This window comes from Culex quinquefasciatus, chromosome 1, assembly GCF_015732765.1.
Source record: "Culex quinquefasciatus strain JHB chromosome 1, VPISU_Cqui_1.0_pri_paternal, whole genome shotgun sequence".
Taxonomy (NCBI): Eukaryota; Metazoa; Arthropoda; class Insecta; order Diptera; family Culicidae; genus Culex; species Culex quinquefasciatus.
The window spans coordinates 92,640,715-92,660,175 of record NC_051861.1 but is presented as its reverse complement, the minus strand read 5'-3'; the positions used below and the strand labels follow the sequence as shown (position 1 = coordinate 92,660,175).

The 19,461-nt window shown below is 35.3% G+C and overlaps 2 protein-coding genes across 4 annotated transcripts in view; one reads left to right on the top strand and one right to left on the bottom strand.

Annotated features, from left to right (window-relative positions):
- Positions 1-18,441, bottom strand: part of LOC6053207 (cytosolic carboxypeptidase Nna1) — a 119,073-nt gene extending 100,632 nt beyond the window's left edge. Inside the window, 2 exon segments of the mRNA XM_038260712.1 lie at positions 14,056-14,310; positions 18,293-18,441. Coding sequence (XP_038116640.1) covers positions 14,056-14,086 — 31 coding nt within the window. The 5' untranslated portion in view covers positions 14,087-14,310; positions 18,293-18,441.
- The window catches only part of LOC6052563 (glutamine-dependent NAD(+) synthetase), a 228,601-nt gene that overhangs the window by 154,403 nt on the left and 54,737 nt on the right, over positions 1-19,461 (top strand). The gene's annotated exons all lie outside the window — the stretch shown is intronic.

Genomic DNA, 19,461 nt, shown 5'->3' with positions numbered 1-19,461 from the left:
AAATATCACTTAAGTGGCCATACCTCCAGACAGGGTTGCCAGATCATCAATGTTTTGGACTCGTTGGAAAGGTCTTTTGATAACCTAACCAACAATGGGTCGAATGATGGATCCGGACATAGTTTACATACATTTAAGAGAGATCCAGCTTCAAAAAAGTACATAAATCTCACTTAAGTGACCATATCTCGAGACAGGTTTGCCAGATCTTAAATTTTTTGAACTCGTTGGAAAGGTTTTTTGATAACCTAACCAACGATGGGTTGGATGGTAGATCCGGACATAGTTAACATACATTGAAGTGAGATCGGGCATCCAAAAAGTACATCATTATCACTTAAGTGTACATATTTCGAGACAGGGTTGCCAGATCTTCAATGTTTTGGACTCGTTGGAAAGGTCTTTTGTAACCTAACCAACGATGGGTGGGATGGTGGATCCGGACATAGTTAACATACATTTAAGTGAAATCCGACATCCAAAAAGTACATCATCATCACTTAAGTGGTCATATCTCGAGACAGGGTTGCCAGATCTTCAATGTTTTGGACTCGTTGGAAAGGTCTTTTGATAACCTAACCAACGATGGGTGGGATGGTGGATCCGGACATAGTTTACATACATTTAAGAGAGATCCAGCTTCAAAAAAGTACATAAACCTCACTTAAGTGACCATATCTCGAGACAGGTTTGCCAGATCTTAAATTTTTTGAACTCGTTGGAAAGGTTTTTTGATAACCTAACCAACGATGGGTTGGATGGTAGATCCGGACATAGTTAACATACATTGAAGTGAGATCCGGCATCCAAAAAGTACATCATTATCACTTAAGTGTACATATTTCGAGACAGGGTTGCCAGATCTTCAATGTTTTGGACTCGTTGGAAAGGTCTTTTGTAACCTAACCAACGATGGGTGGGATGGTGGATCCGGACATAGTTAACATACATTTAAGTGAAATCCGACATCCAAAAAGTACATCATCATCACTTAAGTGGTCATATCTCGAGACAGGGTTGCCAGATCTTCAATGTTTTAGGCTCGTTGGAAAGGTCTTTTGTAACCTAACCAACGATGGGTCGGATGATGGACCTGAACATAGTTTACATACATTTAAGTGAGATCCGGATATATGTGAAACCACATTTTTATACATAACTTTTGTACTACTTATCGAAACTTCAATCTGTATAAAACTCGATCTATGGGACCCTTAACCAAGTCGAATGCAACAGGTTCGGGTCAAATCGGTTCAGCTAGTGTCGAGAAACATGAGCTAGTTTGTTGGTCACATACATACATATACACACACACACACACAGACATTTGTTCAGTTTTCGATTCTGAGTCGATATGTATACATGAAGGTGGGTCTACGACGTGTTTATACAAAGTTCATTTTTAGATCAGGATTATAGCCTTACCTCAGTGAGGAAGGCAAAAAGGAGCCAGATAAATGACATTTGGTTGTCATTTGCATCGAAAAATAAAATCTTCGCAACACTTGTTAGTTATTGTTAAACCTTTTTATAGAAAACCCTCTTTCTATTCCAGTTGACCTGGGCACACTGTTCTAGAATATTGGTACTTAAGGGGTTACATACATGTAGAAAATGTAATTTTTTCATATTTCCGAATATTTATTAAATCTTTTAAAAAGATGAATTCCAATCACTCCTGAAAGTTACATGAAGATATGTAATGTTTTAAGTGAGTAGAAGACGATTTAAGTTTAAAGTTCTGTCATGCGCAAAGCGGACTGTCAAACTTTGTGAACGTTTTTCTCGGAACACCGAGTTGATTTACGGGTGCCACGATATCTCGAGATTGGATGGACCAAATTGGCTGAAATTTGGGATGAAGACTCTCAAGACATATCCCGTGTTCATGACAAAGCAAGGGTTTCCAGCAAGGTCTCAGACTGGCAAGTAATTAATAATTACATGGATTTTAAGCTGGAAACTAGGTAATTCATTAATTTCTTAGTAGTTCATGGTAATTAGAGTAATTTAAAGTAATTAATTGGTATTTACAGTAACTTTGGAGTAATTAAAGTACTTCTTCAGCGAAACTTTTAAATTTTTATATATAATATATTTCTTTACTATTTCAAATAAGAGTGTCACACAAAGATTTAAAAAGACTGGTTCAGTATGTAGAAGGCCTTATTCAAAATAGTTCTCTCCCAAAACTTAAAAAAAAAAGTAAATCTTTCCCAGTTCCTGAGGGGAACACCCTTGAAGAGTATCGGGGCCGGCATTTACAAAGCGGATTCAGTGGCAGTTTCATTCTCAGCTTAATGTTAACATGTTAAGGTTAATGTTATCATTCTATAGGTCGCCTCCCTAAGGTGTCGTGATAAGGTCCAGTTTGTGACGATACACTACCTTCCCTTTACTAAGCAATCGATTCCAGAAGGGAAAAGATCACCAGTTGTGTTGGTCCGAGCCGGGGTTTGAACCCCGATCTACCGCTTACGAGGCGGAAGCGTTACCAATGGGCTACGTGGCTCGGTTCCTAAAATTTATTTTCAACATTTTGTTTAGCGAAGCTGATTAACAACAAAAGGCAACGCCATGTTGTATTACATAGTGAAAATCGTTTAATGAATCCAAAGTCTATACATTTTTATTAAATAATTGTAAAAATATATTTTTTTTTCCTAGAACATTAGAGTTGATATTTTTGTATGCTTTTCCTTCAAAAAGTCATTCAAAATTATTTGAAGTTTATGTTGATTAAATATTTAAAACCAAAATTTACTTAATTATCATTGATATAAGCAAACTTTTTAAGTGAAAGCCGTTTAAAAATCAATAAAAATAAGTTTTTTTATGTGTTTTTCCATAATCTACAGATATTGACAGTCCTGTAATATTTTATTAAATAGCCGAACTATTTTTCTGAAAAATTTCCAAATATTTCTGAGACAAATGTTTCATTTTTATAAATAAAACTCAATGAATTATGAATTGACTAATATTCAGATGGCGAAATTAAATCCAATGCAAATGCCACATTTAACATCATCCGTATTTTTGGTAACGGATTTTTTAAACATTTTTTTTAACGAAATAATAAACCAATGTGACATTTTAAAACCTATCATTATTTTGATGAACTTCATAGTTTTCATGTAGAGCCGCTGCAAATAATTTTTAAAGTTTATGTTTGGCTCGAAAAATCAGGGTACCTTTTTTCAAACAACTTCAATATTTTAATGGCATTCGACTTGCAATAAACTGACCAAGTTTCAACAACCTAAAGTGGGAGGCAATTTTCAATTTGTAAACAAGAAACTTGTGTGAAATATTCTGCCATTTTCAATAAAAATTCACAATATTCAGATTGGTACAACAAAAAATTAAAAGCATAATGTAATACTTTGAACAAAACAATATTGTCTGCCCTTTGTTTGATATTGAGTGTTTTTATTTTATTATGTTTTATTTTTGAAAGAGCTATCGAATGAGCTATTTATAAATATTTTAGTTAAGAATCGTAGAAATAAATACTTAAATTTATTTAATATTTAATTACATATTTTTTCATCATAGTGGAAAGTAATTAAGTAATTTATGTAATTAATCAATTTGGACCAGTAATTTGAGTAATTAGTTGCCAGACTGGCAAGTAATAAACGCTTCTGGAAACCCTTATGACAAAGCCCGATTTTAAAATTTTGCTTTTTTTTTTAAATACAAAAATCAAAAACGTACGATTTTTAATATGAAAAACAAAAAATATTTTTATCTTTTTTTAAAATAAACTTTTTGAAAATCGGCCTTCGTCATGCACACGGGACCGATTTAATAAGTCTTCGCAAACATTTTGAGCCGATTTGGTCGAAGCAGTGTTGAGATATCGTGGCACCCGTTTTTTGAAACTGCTAACTTCAAATAGCTATATCTCGGCAATGATGCAACCAAATGTCTTCAAATTTATGTTGATAATAGTTAAAAATGTTTATGTTAAAGTCCTGAAAACAAATTTAAAAAAAGTTTGCGTGTGTGCCAATACTAACCCTTGACATGTTTGCCGATTTACATGTATGTAACCCCTTAAGTGGAATTTAAAAAATTATACAATAAATTCTAATTTATTAAAAATAATATTTATAATTTATAAAGAAATTACGATTTTCAAACAGCTTCCCCCACATTAAATATGTTTCTTTAAACCCTTTTTATGTTTTCATAATGCTTGACAATCTGGCAACCCTGTTTGTAATAGAATAAAATAACGACTTCAGAAGGGATTTCGTAAAGTTTTTTTCATATGTTAATTTTTTGCAATGAAATATATTTTTCTGTTTTTTTTTTCACATTGACAATAAAAGAAATACATTCAAATAAAAAAAAAATCAACTAATTACACTATTCCAGTATTCAAAATATTTTCATATCAGAACCATCCAAAAGAATGTTTTTCGTCCTTGGTTTTGAACCACCTGTTCAATTCTGCTTGTCCTCCAAATGTGGTGTGCCGAATTAGCGTTTAGTTTATTGGTATCTGTATCAGTTTTTTTATGTTAATAACGTTTTTTTATGCAAATGGGTAATTCTCTACCAACTCACACGAAATCGGGAAAAGTTGCCCCGACCCCTCTTCGATTTGCGTGAAACTTTGTCCTAAGGGGTAACTTTTGTCCCTGATCACGAAACCGAGGTCCGTTTTTTGATATCTCGTGACGGAGGGGCGGTACGACCCCTTCCATTTTTGAACATGCGAAAAATGAGGTGTTTTCAATAATTTGCAGCCTGAAACGGTGATGAGATAGAAATTTGGTGTCAAAGGGACTTTTATGTAAAATTAGACGCCCGATTTGATGGCGTACTCAGAATTCCGAAAAAACGTATTTTTCATCGAAAAAAACACTAAAAAAGTTTTAAAAATTCTCCCATTTTCCGTTACTCGACTGTAAAAAATTTTGGAACATGTCATTTTATGGGAAATTTAATGTACTTTTCGAATCTACATTGTCCCAGAAGGGTCATGTTTTCATTTAGAACAAAATTTTTCATTTTAAAATTTCGTGTTTTTTCTAACTTTGCAGGGTTATTTTTTAGAGTGTAACAATGTTCTACAAAGTTGTAGAGCAGACAATTACAAAAATTTTGATATATAGACATAAGGGGTTTGCTAATAAACATCACGAGTTATCGCGATTTTACGAAAAAAAGTTTTGAAAAAGTTACTTTTGCGTTTCTCTTTGTTTCGTCGTCCGTGTCTGTCGCGGGTGACCATGAACGGCCATGATCGATGACGACCAACTTTTTCAAAACTTTTTTTCGTAGAATCGCGATAACTCGTGATGTTTATTAGCAAACCCCTTATGTCTATATATCAAAATTTTTGTAATTGTCTGCTCTACAACTTTGTAGAACATTGTTACACTCTAAAAAATAACCCTGCAAAGTTAGAAAACACGAAATTTTAAATGAAAAATTTTGTTCTAGATGAAAAATGACCCTTCTGAGACAATGCAGATTCGAAGTACATTAAATTTCCCATAAAATGACATGTTCCAAAATTTTACAGTCGAGTAACGGAAAATGGGAGAATTTTAAAACTTTTTAGTGTTTTTTCGATGAAAAATACGTTTTCGGAATTCTGAGTACGCCATCAAATCGGGCGTCTAATTTACATAAAAGTCCCTTTGACACCAAATTTCTATCTCATCACCGTTTCAGGCTGCAAATTATTGAAAACACCTCTTTTTCACATGTTCAAAATGGAAGGGGTCGTACCGCCCCTCCGTCACGAGATATCAAAAAACGGACCTCGGATTCGTGATCAGGGACAAAAGTTACCCCTTAGGACAAAGTTTCACGCAAATCGAAGAGGGGTCGGGGCAACTGCTGTGTGAGTTGGCGGAGAATTACCCAAATAACGATTTAGGCTGCTACAAAGTTTACTCATTTTATTAAAAGTAAAATTTATTTTAAATTAAAAAAAAACATTTTTCAACAAAATGTATTACAAAAATAGGTTTTTATCATAATCTCTCTAGACCCAATAATTTTTATTCCTGTTATATTTGGCATTTTATTGAACTCTGTATTTATTTATTTTTCGCTCTGACTGTAGCTTCTTAACTTTTTGAAATTATTGTTAATTTTCACGCACAACTAATAATTCTAAAACTTTTTTTGAAGAGGTCCTATAAGCTAGGGGATTCCTTATACTAATATGACCTTTTCAAATGTAACTCTAGAATTCTGATTTACTTCAAATGCCAATGAAGACGTTGCTCAGTTTACAGCTAGTTGGTTTTTTTTAGGATGGCAGAAAGGGGTGGAACTACAAACTGATTGTTTCCTTGTTGAAACTTATTACTTCATGGAAACAAATGCTATAAATTTAGTGCAAGCCCCATTTTTCAACTCTGTCTACTCGTTAGTTCCAGAGTGCTAATTTCTATAAGTTAATAAGAATCCGGTGTGAAAATCAAAATGAAGATAATTTTGCTGGAGTTCATGTTTTAACTGTTCGAGCTGCCGATGACACCATCTGCATCGGAATCTTGATGATTATGATTATTGTTAGTTGGTTCGAATGAAGAATCTTGAAATAAAAATGTCGCAAATGGAGCACAAGGTTATTTTTCTTCCTAACAAGACAATTATTTCGAGGTTGCAATTTAAAAAAAAAAAAAGCAAGTCCAAGTCAACCACTTGAGTCAACAATTTCTGTATTCGCAAAACACCTTATAAAATCTCAGATCCCCAATTGACGTGTCAGTTTACGTCCGTTCTCCGTTCTAAAACGATCAAATTCGTCCCCAACAAAAAATGAAGTTCTTCCAGCTGCTGCTGACCGTTGGTCTGTTGGCCGTTGCTCTGGCCATGCCCACGGAACAGCAGGAACCCAAGTCGGATGCTGCCGGTGCTGAACTCGACCCCGACGTGGCCCACGGATTGTTCGGAAATCTGTTCGGGCTGTTCTTCAACAGTGTGGGAACGGTTGCCACCGCTGCCGCGTCTACCGTTGGCAATGTGTTCACGGCGATTGGATAAATTGTGCTACGTGATATTTTTAAAGAAATAGTGCTTAAGTGAGACAGTAAAGTAGACTTGAGTTGGCTCAAAATTGGGACACAAACCCTTCAGGAAAATTAAAAGGAGCCTTGCCAATTTTCATTTGAATTTCAAAATAAATAAAAAAAATAAAATAAACAAACGCTCTTATCTATATAATTAAAAAATTTCGACGGTTTTGTTCGAACGCGAATCAATTCAACACGGAACGTCGGATTGAGGTGCTCTTTGTTGCGTTGGGTTCGTATAAGTCCAAGGAAGGTTCTTACGTCAAAAAGTTACAACTTTGGCCACTCTGGAACCGAATCTGGAAAATCTGCAGATTGTAGCGGAAAAGTTAAGTAAAATCAAATTTTGATCACAGAAGTCTGAATAAGCAAAAAAGTTAAAACGCCAACAAACGAAAATTGACAGAACGAAGTTTGTCGGGTAAGGCTTGTTTCGAATGTAATTTTTTGTAAATAGAAACTCCCATGATTATTAAAAATTCATTTGCGGATTGTTTGCTCCCTCTTTAGCTCTTATTGTGATTTGAGCTCAATACACCACCGGAATAAGCCCCTGAATGCCCGCAAAAAAGTAATTTTTGTTACACTCTAAAAAAAAATGTAAAAAAAGGATAAAGCGATAAAGGCCGTTGCTGCCACAAACGCATTTATCCCTTTTGCATTATTGGGCAAATAAAAAAACGTGTTTTCAGTGTTTTACCATCCAGAATTGATCATAAACGCGTATTTATCCCAGCGTCTTACATTTCTGCAATTATTGTATTCATATGGGATAGCTTAGCTTGATCATCTTCAAATTTTACTTAAGATTCAACAGAACAAACGTTCAATTTGGTTTAATTTTCTCGAAACTTAGTGATCAAAGAAGTATTTTGATAAAAATAACTCAGAAATGACAAAATTTCACATGCGACAAGTATGCATTTATGTAAAATTTGGGTGAACGAAAAACTTCTACTCGCATTATTGTCTCATTTCACAAAAGTTTCCGCAAGAATTTCGGACATGCATAGAACGACATATATAATGACGAATGTACAATCAATACGGCAACTTGATTAAAAGTGAGCAAATCTCAAAAACTTATGTGGCAGTAATAATTTGATTGGTTAAACCTTCTCGGAAAATTATTCTCACTACGAAGATAGAAAGGATGTCTCAGCCCAAAGTAAACCTTATACCTTTCTTTAGACAGAAAGACGATAATTAAAACTATCTGAAATCTGATTGGCATATCCGATCGAGGTCAAATTTACGGCAGAAGCCCATTCGTGGCCTGGACTATGATCTGGAAAAGACATTTCAGATAAAAATGTATATGATACTTTTTGGCGAAAGTCGCCAAATTGGTTTTCACTTTTTTAAGAGGTTTCTCAAAAAACGGACAGCACTTATCCAAGAGAGTAATGGTCCCAAGCCAAGAGAATAGTGGTATTATTAACGGAGAACACACTCCAAGAGGGCCTCGTGGCGCGGTGGTTAGCGGCTTCGGCTGCCGATCCCTAAGTTGCTATGGGGCGTGGGTTCGATTCCCGCATTATCCTCCTGGCCTTCTATCGGATGGGGAAGTAAAACGTCGGTCTATTTGCGTAAAAGACGCATAGAAATGAGCAGAAACTTGCAACAGAGCCCACAAAAGACCCGGGGGTCGTTAAAGTGGATTGCTTTGCTTTTACACTCCAAGATGGCCGAGAGAATTATGCCCCTCGAGTACATTCCGAAAAAGAGTTCATTCGTCAAAACAAGAAGTCAAGAATGGCCAAAAGCAAAAAAAAACGAGCTACAAGTGAACCGCGTGTGCCGCACGGTGCAGGGTAGCTTGCCGTTCAGCTTCTATGAAAGTGACAGAGTCAGAGATAGCTATTTTTACAACCGCACCACTACACACTCAATCGCGAGTACCTAAGGTAGATAGCCATTGGCGTCGCGAGCAATGAAAATTTTGAAAACGATATAAACGATGAAATGTTTAGAAATCTCCTGTTGGAATCCAATGAATTCTGTTAAATAAACTTACGAAATCATGAAAAATGAAGTCAACTTTCACGAGATTTTATGAGCACATGGGAAATAGTTTGATTCTAGCCGGATGAATGTCCTATGTCAAAAAAGTTTCTGCATAAACATTGGACAGTTATGCATAGATGGACAATGCAAAATAAACCAAAAAAGGTACGATATCTTTCATGCTGAAGGAAACATCGGTAGATAAGCTACTACAAAACGAGTACATCTCGAGCCACCAGCTGTATGCGCCAGTATTCGAAGCTCAACTTGACAACTTGTCGACTTGGCGACGAAGCGTCGAAAATCGATGCAGTGTGATTTTTTAGCGATTTACCGATGAAAATTCATGCTGAGTCGTCATATTTACAAAGATAATAAAACTTAGACCTTTTTTTAGGGATTTTTTTAACTGTAGGTTAATCAAACGGATCTAACTCCAGAATCAAATTATGAATCTTGATGAAAATGTGGGAGGTTGTAGAGCTCGATAAATGCAATTTTTGAGATGTATAAAAGATATGAAAATGAAAAAATAACCATATTTTCATTTGGAAACTTTGTAATTCCTTGGAAACATTCGAAAACAGATTGATATTTCGAAATTTGATCGGCAACTCGCCCAGGTTCAGCACACTAGGTTTTATTTGCATTCAGAAGAATCAAAATTGGATATAAGGGAGCTGAGAACGACGCGACACAAAATTTGGCAAAATTTTACCACTCACGAACGTCACTCGACTTCCACGGAATTTATTTTCTCAAAATTCGAGGGTTGGAGATAGACGAGTTCTGTCAAGTTCGATAGAGCGTCGATAATCGATGCAGGGTGATTTTTAAGCGATTTTTCCGATGAAAATTCAAGCTGAAACGTAATATTTACGAAGATGGAAATGACGTCCAGCCATTAAGTAAAACCTAGACCTTTCTTTAGTAATTTTTTTTTTTTTGAGTTTAGTGTACGCCATCAAATCGGGCGTCCCATTTTACACAAAAGCCCCTTTTACATTAAACCTCTTTAGGCATCTAGGTAAAAAAAAAAAAAAGTGCTCGTGCCGCACCACCGTCACATGATATCGAAAAATGAACCTCGGATTCGTGAACAGGGACCAAAATTACCCCTAGGAGTAAAGTTTCAAGAAAATCGAAGGGATCGGGGCAACTTTTTCCGATTTCGTGTGAGTTGGCGGAGAATAACCCACTTGCGAAAACATAAAAAAATGGTCTGTAAAATTTTCCCTAATACCTAATATTTTTTTTCATTTTTGATTTCTGGAGTTATTTTTTTTTTTTTATAAGGTTCAATATACCAAATTTTCAGTTTTTGATTTTTGGGTGTTTTTGAAACCGCCTTGAGTCAGGGGTATTAAAAAACACCTAAAAAGCAAAAACTGAAAATTTGGTTTATTTGACCTTTTCAAAAAAAACTCAAGATTTTAGGTTTTATAACACTTTTTGCCTTCCTCACCTCAATGAGGAAATGCTATAAAATCACTCGAAAAATGAACTTCTTTATCCGACCTCGTAGACCCACCTTCACGTATACCTATCGACTCATAATCAAATTGTGAACAAATGTCTGTGCGTGTGTCTGGATGTGAGTCCGTGCACCCAAAAATATGCACTCGATTATCTCCGGATTGGCTTAACCGATTTAGACTGTTTTGGTCTCATTCGATCCGTCTTGGGGTCCCACAAAACCCTAGTTAATATTATGAAGTTTAGAAAAGTACTTCAAAAGTTATACTAAAAAAACGGTTTTAGCTAAACTTCGGAAGATTGTAAAAAGCGTGGTTTTTGTAAGAAAACCAGTCTTCTATATATTGTTAGAAAGGTATTTGAAAGACCTTTCCAACGCGTCCAAAAGATTGAAGATCTGACAACCCCATCAAAAGTTATGAGCACTTAAGTGTTATTTATACACTTTTTTGAGGCCGGATCTCAAATATTTTGATGAAAAAGTTGTCCGGATCTATTATGCGACCCATCATTGGATAGGTAATCAAAAGACCTTTCCAACGAGCCCAAAAGACTGAAGATCTGACAACCTTATCAAAAGTTTTAAGTACTTTAGTGTTTTCAATTCACTGAGGCCTGATCTCAGATATTGTGCCTGATCTCAGATATTGTGAATATTGTGTTCACTTTATGAATGTGAGGAAGACACCATACACCTAAAGGTGGATTGAGTAACGTTTTTTTAAATCTGTCTATATTTTTCACTGTGGACCATAACGAAATATTTCGATTTCTAATCTTCTCTTATTTTGTCTCGTTTTTGGATAACGCAACACACCGTGAAAACATTCAGGTTGTTCAATTAGGGTATATGACCCTATTTTGGACCTAGTACCTATTTTGGACTTATTTTTATTAATCGAGGTAGTTCAGGCTTTTAAAGTACGAATTCACTGAATCCAACCAACAGAAAGTGTAGGCAGGATCGTTTTGTATCTTACCTCTTCCAAAAATGTTAACATTTTTGATTATTTCCGCTTTTTCAGCCACTTTTTCCAACGCCATTCGAACTTCCTTTCATTTTCCTAGCACATTGATTAGGTCCAAAAGTTCCGGCCTCGTTACGTTGCGTGCGTTGCTCGTTGCAGTTGTTTATTAAATTCTTTCTGGTTTTCCGTCACTAAACCATTGAAATAACTATTCTATTATCGAAAAAAATTCATTTCAAAATATTTTTTCAAAACAGCCGCGTTGGATCAGTTTTTGGAGCTACTTTGCCGTCGGTTCAAGGCTATCACCAACACATGCATAACAAGGTGTTGCCAGTTTTGTTTATCAATTAATTTCGATATTTCATTGAAATTGATTGAAATTTTTTAATTTAATATTTCGAATTGAATTTCTTTACTGTAATTATTTGAATGAAATCTAAGCTTTAAAAAGCAAATGATTAACAGAAACAATGAAAATATGTTTTTTAAACGATAAAAATGCAAATTGATGCTAGAGATTTAGATGATTGTTAGGACCGATTGCAAAGTATCCCTAAATTTAAACTGATGTTGATTTATTTTTGTCTTAACATCATTTCAAATATTAATTTTAAACGATTTGAACTCTTTTTTCTCCGTGCATTATCACCAATTTAGCCGCATATATTTTTAATTTTTGCTTCAAAAAATGCAAACTGGCTACCCTGTTGGAATTGAAGGGGAAATGATTGAAAAACCTAAACCGTGTCAGGAGCTGTCAACATCGCTTACAAGTGGTTTTTGAAAAAGTCGTATGAATTAAATTTAAAAAAATCTTGAGTTAGTTTAAAAAAGATCCTAAGCGCTAGTTGTAAACAAATCAATTTTTCGATTAGTTCTCAATCAATTTACGAATTATAAATAAAAAATGCTTTGAATTATCATCTGCACGTCTTTTAAATGCTCTTTACTGGAAAACAAACAAAATTTGGTTTGGTTCAGAAAAAAAATCAAATATGTGTCTGAGATCGTGATGGCTTTTAAGACGTATTGCAAACTAATCAGAGAAATATACATATGGAAAATATATTTTTTGTAAGTTTTATCTGATTTTTGCATATTTATCTATATATAATTTTTAAAAATATAAGTATAACGATTTTTCTCACAATTGGCAGCGTTGGTTTATAATAAATTACACTTTTAAATTTTTTTAATGCGATGTTAACATTATGAATTTTGTGATTTGAGACATATAGCCGGGGTGACTTTGATAGGTTTGATATTTTTTCGCAAAATGAAGATTAAAAATTGAATACGTACGGAATGGTATGGAATCCAAGTTACAAGCTATAATCTTCCTTTAAAATTTCTTGATTGTTTAATAATATTTGAACATAAGCTCTGCGTAAAATTTAGAACCTTTTTTCATTGCAACTTGTTATGTATCTGTGTCATTCATTTAATTTAAAATAAGGTGTTTTTATTGCGAGTAATAACGGGTTGTCTTTTATGTTCTAATGCTTGAACAATTAGGTCGTAAGAATATGCAAATTGTAAATAGGACAGAGACCTGCTAAAGATGCGTGAGTTTCCATTCAATATGATTAAAACACGTTTTCAAATTCAAATCCATTGTTTCATCATAATTGTTTAATTTCTGAAATAAATATTTTCCAAATTATAATCGTGGATAGGCCCTTTGGTTTATCAAACCGAGTTTTTGTAAGTGTGTGTGTGCCGCCGCACGCCGCAATTCGAGTTGTCCAAATTTCAACCAATCAGAGTGTGGGTCCAAAATAGGTTCAGCGATGTCTCCAAAATACATTCAATAAGTCCAAAAAGCATCCAAAAAATGTTTTACTTGAAATGCTTATTACAATGGAATGGTTAAATTATTTTAAATTTTCAAAAGTACACTTTGTTAAGCATAAATTAAGGCACAAAACAATCCTGAAACGAACCAAATTAGTAAGACCGTTCCTGAGAACTATGCGAAATATGTTGACGCTTTGCATAGTAGGTCCAAAATAGGGCCATATACCCACCTATGAAAACATGGCTGTTTTTGTATTTTGTTAGTCTCAGACAGACAGTTCGAGACGTTTTTGTTATTTCATTTCTAGTAAGATAACATCTGTTTCAACACCTCTCAAAAACCAATCTTATAAAATCCCAGTCCAACGTAACATTTGTCAACAGTGCTTCACGTCAAACGGATCATATTGAAAACCCGAGAATGAAGTTCATCCAGCTAGTGTTGGCCTTTGGCCTGGTGGCCGTTGCCCTGGCCATGCCTACGAACCAGGAAGCAAGCTCGGATGCTGACGGTGTCGCCGAAACCAACCCTGACGCGGCCAATGGCTTGTTCAGCAGCTTGCTCACCCTGTTCACGGACACATTCACCAACGTTTCAACCGCGATTACTACGGCCATTTCCAGTGTGACCACCGCTCTTGGGTGAATCTTTTTGTGAAATTGAATTTGAAGTCTCCAATAAGAGCCAACAAAAAAACATTTAAACTTCTTTTCAACTCAAAATAACAATTAAGATTAGTTTAATTTCCACTCACCTTCATTGAAATTCACCGGTGCATCCATCATCTTGTCGGCGGTCTATGGTAGCAAATCTTCGCGTTGAGCTTTCGCTCCACTATCTTATCTAAGCTTGCAGGCACCGCGTTCCGCCGGTTCTTAGCTGCAGCACCAACATTGCAGACACTTTCCTCTGGCAGCCATATCTTTTCGCTGATTTTGCAATTCAGTCCCGAAGACGACGTCAATTGTGCTGTTTTCACTACCTTTTTTCTGTTCACAGCAGAGCGAAGCTTAAATATTTGAATTTTAAATTAATTTTTCCCCCTTTTTCTTCACTCTTCTCGATGAGGAAACTTTGAACGAAAATAAACAGTGTTTCTTTCCCTCCAAGGTGCAGCGCGGAATAAACGAAAAAAGAGCGATTGAGACTTTGGCAGCAAATTTCTTAATTTCTTGCTCAGCAGCAGCCAGTTGAAGAAGAGAAGTGCAGTGTCTGAAATTAAGGCACTAAATGCGACATTTTTAGGACGCGAAAATTGTCTGCAGAGATGTCGCTTGCATAATTAATTGATAATTTGCGTTTTTTGGGATCACGGGTAGAAAGAATCGGTTGAAATTGAGCGAAATTTGGACACTGACAGTTGGATTCGAATTTGTGTAAATTTTAAATGTCACTTTGATTGTGTTAGAAAGTTGTTGAATCACCGCCAGCTTTGGTGAAATAAAAAAATTGCAATGGGTTTTTTTTATCCAGGTTCTGAAATTCAAAGTGTAATGGCCTATCTACAATCACTTAGCTTAGAATAGTTAAGTAAAGTAAAACTTAGAAAATGTACATAACTTACGGCCGTCATCCACAATCAACTTAGAAAATTTGCTGGGCTGATATACGTTGCTATGCAGTTGTTTGTTTACTTTTGATATGGAAACGTCAACTTACCGTAGATTTTGAAATTTTCCAAACCATACGTCAAGTTTCTAATTTTATTCCTTTTCATTGTAGAAGATCAGATTCATTTGCATTGATTCAAACTCCTAAGCTAAGTGAAATTTTCTAAGTTAAGTGATTGTAGATAGGCCATAACCCGAGCAAAAGCGAGTAGGTATTATTTTAAAACTTTCGATTTTGATTAAAGTAAAAGTAAAATTTTAACCCTTAAATGCCTCCTAATATTATATTTTAACGTATTACAATTAAGTTTTGACCAATTCCTTATTTTTTTTTTATTTTATCTTCAACGTGTTTTCCGGACAATTTTACATAATAATCAATGTAGACCTCAAACTACAATGAAATAATGGCGAGAAACAGCGATTTTACTGAAAAAAGTTTGATTTTGCGCAGCACTCTGTCCTATGAGTTCAAATAAAAAAAAAATTTCTCACATATAAAAACCCATCCCTTTTGCCTTCCTCACTGAGGTAAGGCTATAATCCTGCTCTAAAAATGAACTTCGTATAAAAACGTCGTAGACCCACCTTCATGTATACATATCGACTCAGAATCGAAAACTGAACAAATGTCTGTGTGTATGTGTGTGTGTATGTATGTATGTGACCAACAAACTAGCTCATGTTTCTCGGTACTGGCTGAACCGATTTGACCCGAACTTGTTGCATTCGACTTGGTTTAGGGTCCCATAGATCGAGTTTTATACAGATTGAAGTTTCGATTAGTAGTTCAAAAGTTATGTATAAAAATGTGTTTTCACATATATTTGGATCTCACTTAACGGTATGTAAACTATGTCCGGATCCACCATCCGACCCATTGTTGGTTAGGTTATCAAAATACCTTTCCAACGAGTCCAAAACATTGAAGATCTGGCAACCCTGTCTCGAGATATGGCCTCTTAAGTGATATTGATGTACTTTTTTGAAGCCGGATCTCACTTAAATGTATGTAAACTATGTCCGGCTCCACTATCCGACCTATTGTTGGTTAGGTTATCAAAAGACCTTTCCAATGAGTCTAAAACATTGAAGATCTGGCAACCCTGTCTCGAGATATGGCCCCTTAAGTGATATTGATGTACTTTTTTGAAGCCGGATCTCACTTAAATGTATGTAAACTATGTCTGGATCCACCATCCGACCCGACGTTGTTTAGGTTATCAAAAGACCATTCCAACGAGTCCAAAACATTGAAGACCTGGCAACCCTGTCTCGAGATATGGCCCCTTAAGTGATATTGATGTACTTTTTTGAAGCCGGATCTCACTTAAATGTATGTAAACTATGTCCTGGTCCATCATCCGACCCATTGTTGGTTAGGTTATCAAAAAATCTTTCAAACGAGCCCAAACATTGAAGATCTGGCAACCCTGTCTCGAGATATGGCCACTTAAGTGATATCGATGTACTTTTTGGAAGCCGGATCTAAAAAATAGATGAAACTTGTGTACAGCCATTGTTGTGAGGAAGGCTCCAACCAAATAGGTGGATTAAGTTAGTTTTTGTTGAAAAGTACACCATGTACTTCCGAGTGCTGCGCAAAATCAAACTGTTTTTTTTTCAGTAAAATCGCTGTTTCTCGCCAATAGTTCATTTTAGTTAGAGGTCTACATTGATTATTATGTAAAATTGTCCGGGAAAAACAAAGGTGCTAAAATTAAAAAAATAAAAATACAAGGAATTTGTCAAAACTTAATTATAATACTTAAAACGTTAAAACATAATATTAAGAGGCATTTAAGAGTTAACATTTTACTTTTATCGAATCCCTTTGACAATTTTCTTTATAACGCAACCTGTAGAAAGTCTTTTGCTCAAATAGTTGCAAAGTTATGATTAAAAGGAAAAAAAGTTTTTCAGAAAATCGTCAAAAAAGAGGGCGGTGTCAAAAATAGAGGGATGGTCCAATCAGCACCAAAATTTAGATTTCTGTTAACTATCGATAGATGAACGTTCCCTCCAAGTTTGGTCCAAATCGGTGAAGGTCGGGTTTTTGGAAATTTAATTTCTGTTTACTGAAAATTCGGATTTTTTCCCGTGTACCCTTTTTTTGGTTGAATAGTCCTCATCAAAACTTACAACGTTGCCGAAGACACCAAATTGATCAGAAAATTCCTACATAAGATACAGATCTGGAGTTTTTTTTAAAGGTACAATAACCATTTTTTTTTTTTTTGCATTTTTCAGCTATTAGAGTGTTTTGATTACCCCTGACTCAAGGTGGTCTAAAAATCATCTTAAAAGCAAAACTTTAAAGTTTTGTTTTTTGAAAATCTAGAGATGTTCAAATATTTACGTACAATGTTTGTGTGCAAAGCTGTCAAATTTGTTGTGGAGACTTGTATGGGTGAACGATTGACACAAAATGACTTCTTAAGTCATAGGAAAGGTCCCCAAAAAGTTTGAGCAAAAAAAAACATAAATATAACAAAAATTAAAATGCACTAAATCCGCCGATTTCGTAGATAATTCCTCACATGTTACAGCAACGTGGTTTGTGGCAAACGACAAAGTTATCTTTTTGATGGATGTTGTTGTTCATTATTGTTTCAAAACTTTATTTCTCTATTATCTGAAATTTCACTCTGTTTTAGTACTCATATTCGTACTTATGATTAATTTTCCCTTAAAAATAAAAAAAAACACTAATTTTCTCAAAATTGAAAATCGTTGAAATCTAGAAAGCCACTTATAAAATAAACGCGATAAGATTCAAATCTAACAAAAAAAATCAAAAATCAGTATTTTTGTTAGAAAACGAGCAATTTCAAACTTAGTAAAATTTGCAAAATTCAATGCTCTTTAAATGCACATAATTTATGTCACTTCAACTTGATTGATTTCATTCCATCAAACCCAGAGAGGACAACTTGTGACAGCTTGCAACTATCGTCAAGGTTCCCACCGTTTTCCCTTCTCTATTTTAAATTTGCAGCTCACAGCTCAAAACGGAAACACTGATAATAACACGACCTTGTTGCCCCTCGAAACTGTTTCAAATTGTTCCACTTTCGACGCTCATTATTATAGGTCAAGGATGTCACCACATTCAATTAAAGGCTGTTAAGTTGCACTCAGAACCAGTGTTGCCAACGAGTTTTGAGAGGTTATTTTTGCCACGGGAAGATCGAAATCACCAACTTCCAACGTTCCTCAAAGTTTAAAACACACTTTCTTCCTCGATGTAAATCCATCAATCTCCAGTCAATCCCCAGGAAGTGTCGATACCCTCCTGTTCACGTGCACACTTTCTTCCACGCTAAGAGTCTTCCAAATCCACGGTTATCACGCGCGCCCAATCTTCCGCGAGAGACTTACAAAAAGGTACACCCACCAGACACCAGGTCCTAAGGACCGATCAAAGACACGTCCCGTGGACTCCTCCCCAGCTCAGCTCCGGCTCACGTTCTTATCTTTCAAGTATCTGTCGGTAGACTGCCGACTTCCGAGCTGCTGGTTCCGCTGCTTCCAATCTACAGTCACAGCGCCAGCGACCTACTCTAACACGCGGCACGGGCACAGGCAACCTGTACTAGATTCCACATTCCGGCCACCACCCTGCGGCGCCCCGTTCTATATCCTTGCCACCCCCCTGTTTCGCCGAAAAACTCTTCGCTCTGTGGTGGAATGTCTGTCTGCTCGGTCGGTCGGTTGGTCGATGGAACCCGAGCGAGGGAAGGTAACAGTTTTACTACGTTTCGCGCATAAAGATTTTTTTATATTTTTTGGTGTGGATAACACTTTGTTCATAATTTTTCTCTTCTAGTCTCCGTACAAATAGGCACACGAAAAAAAACTTTTTTTCACAAAATGTATGACTTATTATTAGTTTTGAATCATAATAACAAACGTTTATGCTAGTCGGGCATGCACGTGTGACAAACGAGTTGTGACAAAAATTCCTTTGGCAAGTTGTCGCACTTACAGCAATTTTCACTGAAACTTTAATTATATGAAAAGAGACAACAATACACAGTTTTTCTCCGGTATCTCAGGATTGAATTCGAATTATGAGGATCTGTGAAGGTGAAAAGGTGAGGCAATGAAAGCTGCCAAAATGACTTTCTTAACTCATTTGGCCAATTTTGCCATGAACTTTTGGTAATTTTTCTGCTCTTCTCAACACATTTTTTGTTAATCAAGCCCAACATTTTGAAATGAATTTGAAACGGATTTTTTGGGGTTTTCAAAATAAAAGGCTCGATTTTTAAATTACTTTCATTGAAAAGAGCGTTTTCTGCAAAAATGTTTGATCCATTTTTTTATGTCAAAAAAATCATTTGTAAAATTTTCTAATCTCTTCGAAAACTATATTTTGGAATATTTCAAAACATTTCAAAAAGTTAATTAAAATCCCTTTCAGAATGATTTAATCTTATCAGAAAACTTGGTTATTTTTTTGACATTGAACAATCGCACATTTTCATATATTTTGGAATTACTTTAAGATTGCAATTTCGATTTTTCTTTCTAAAAAATACTAAAAA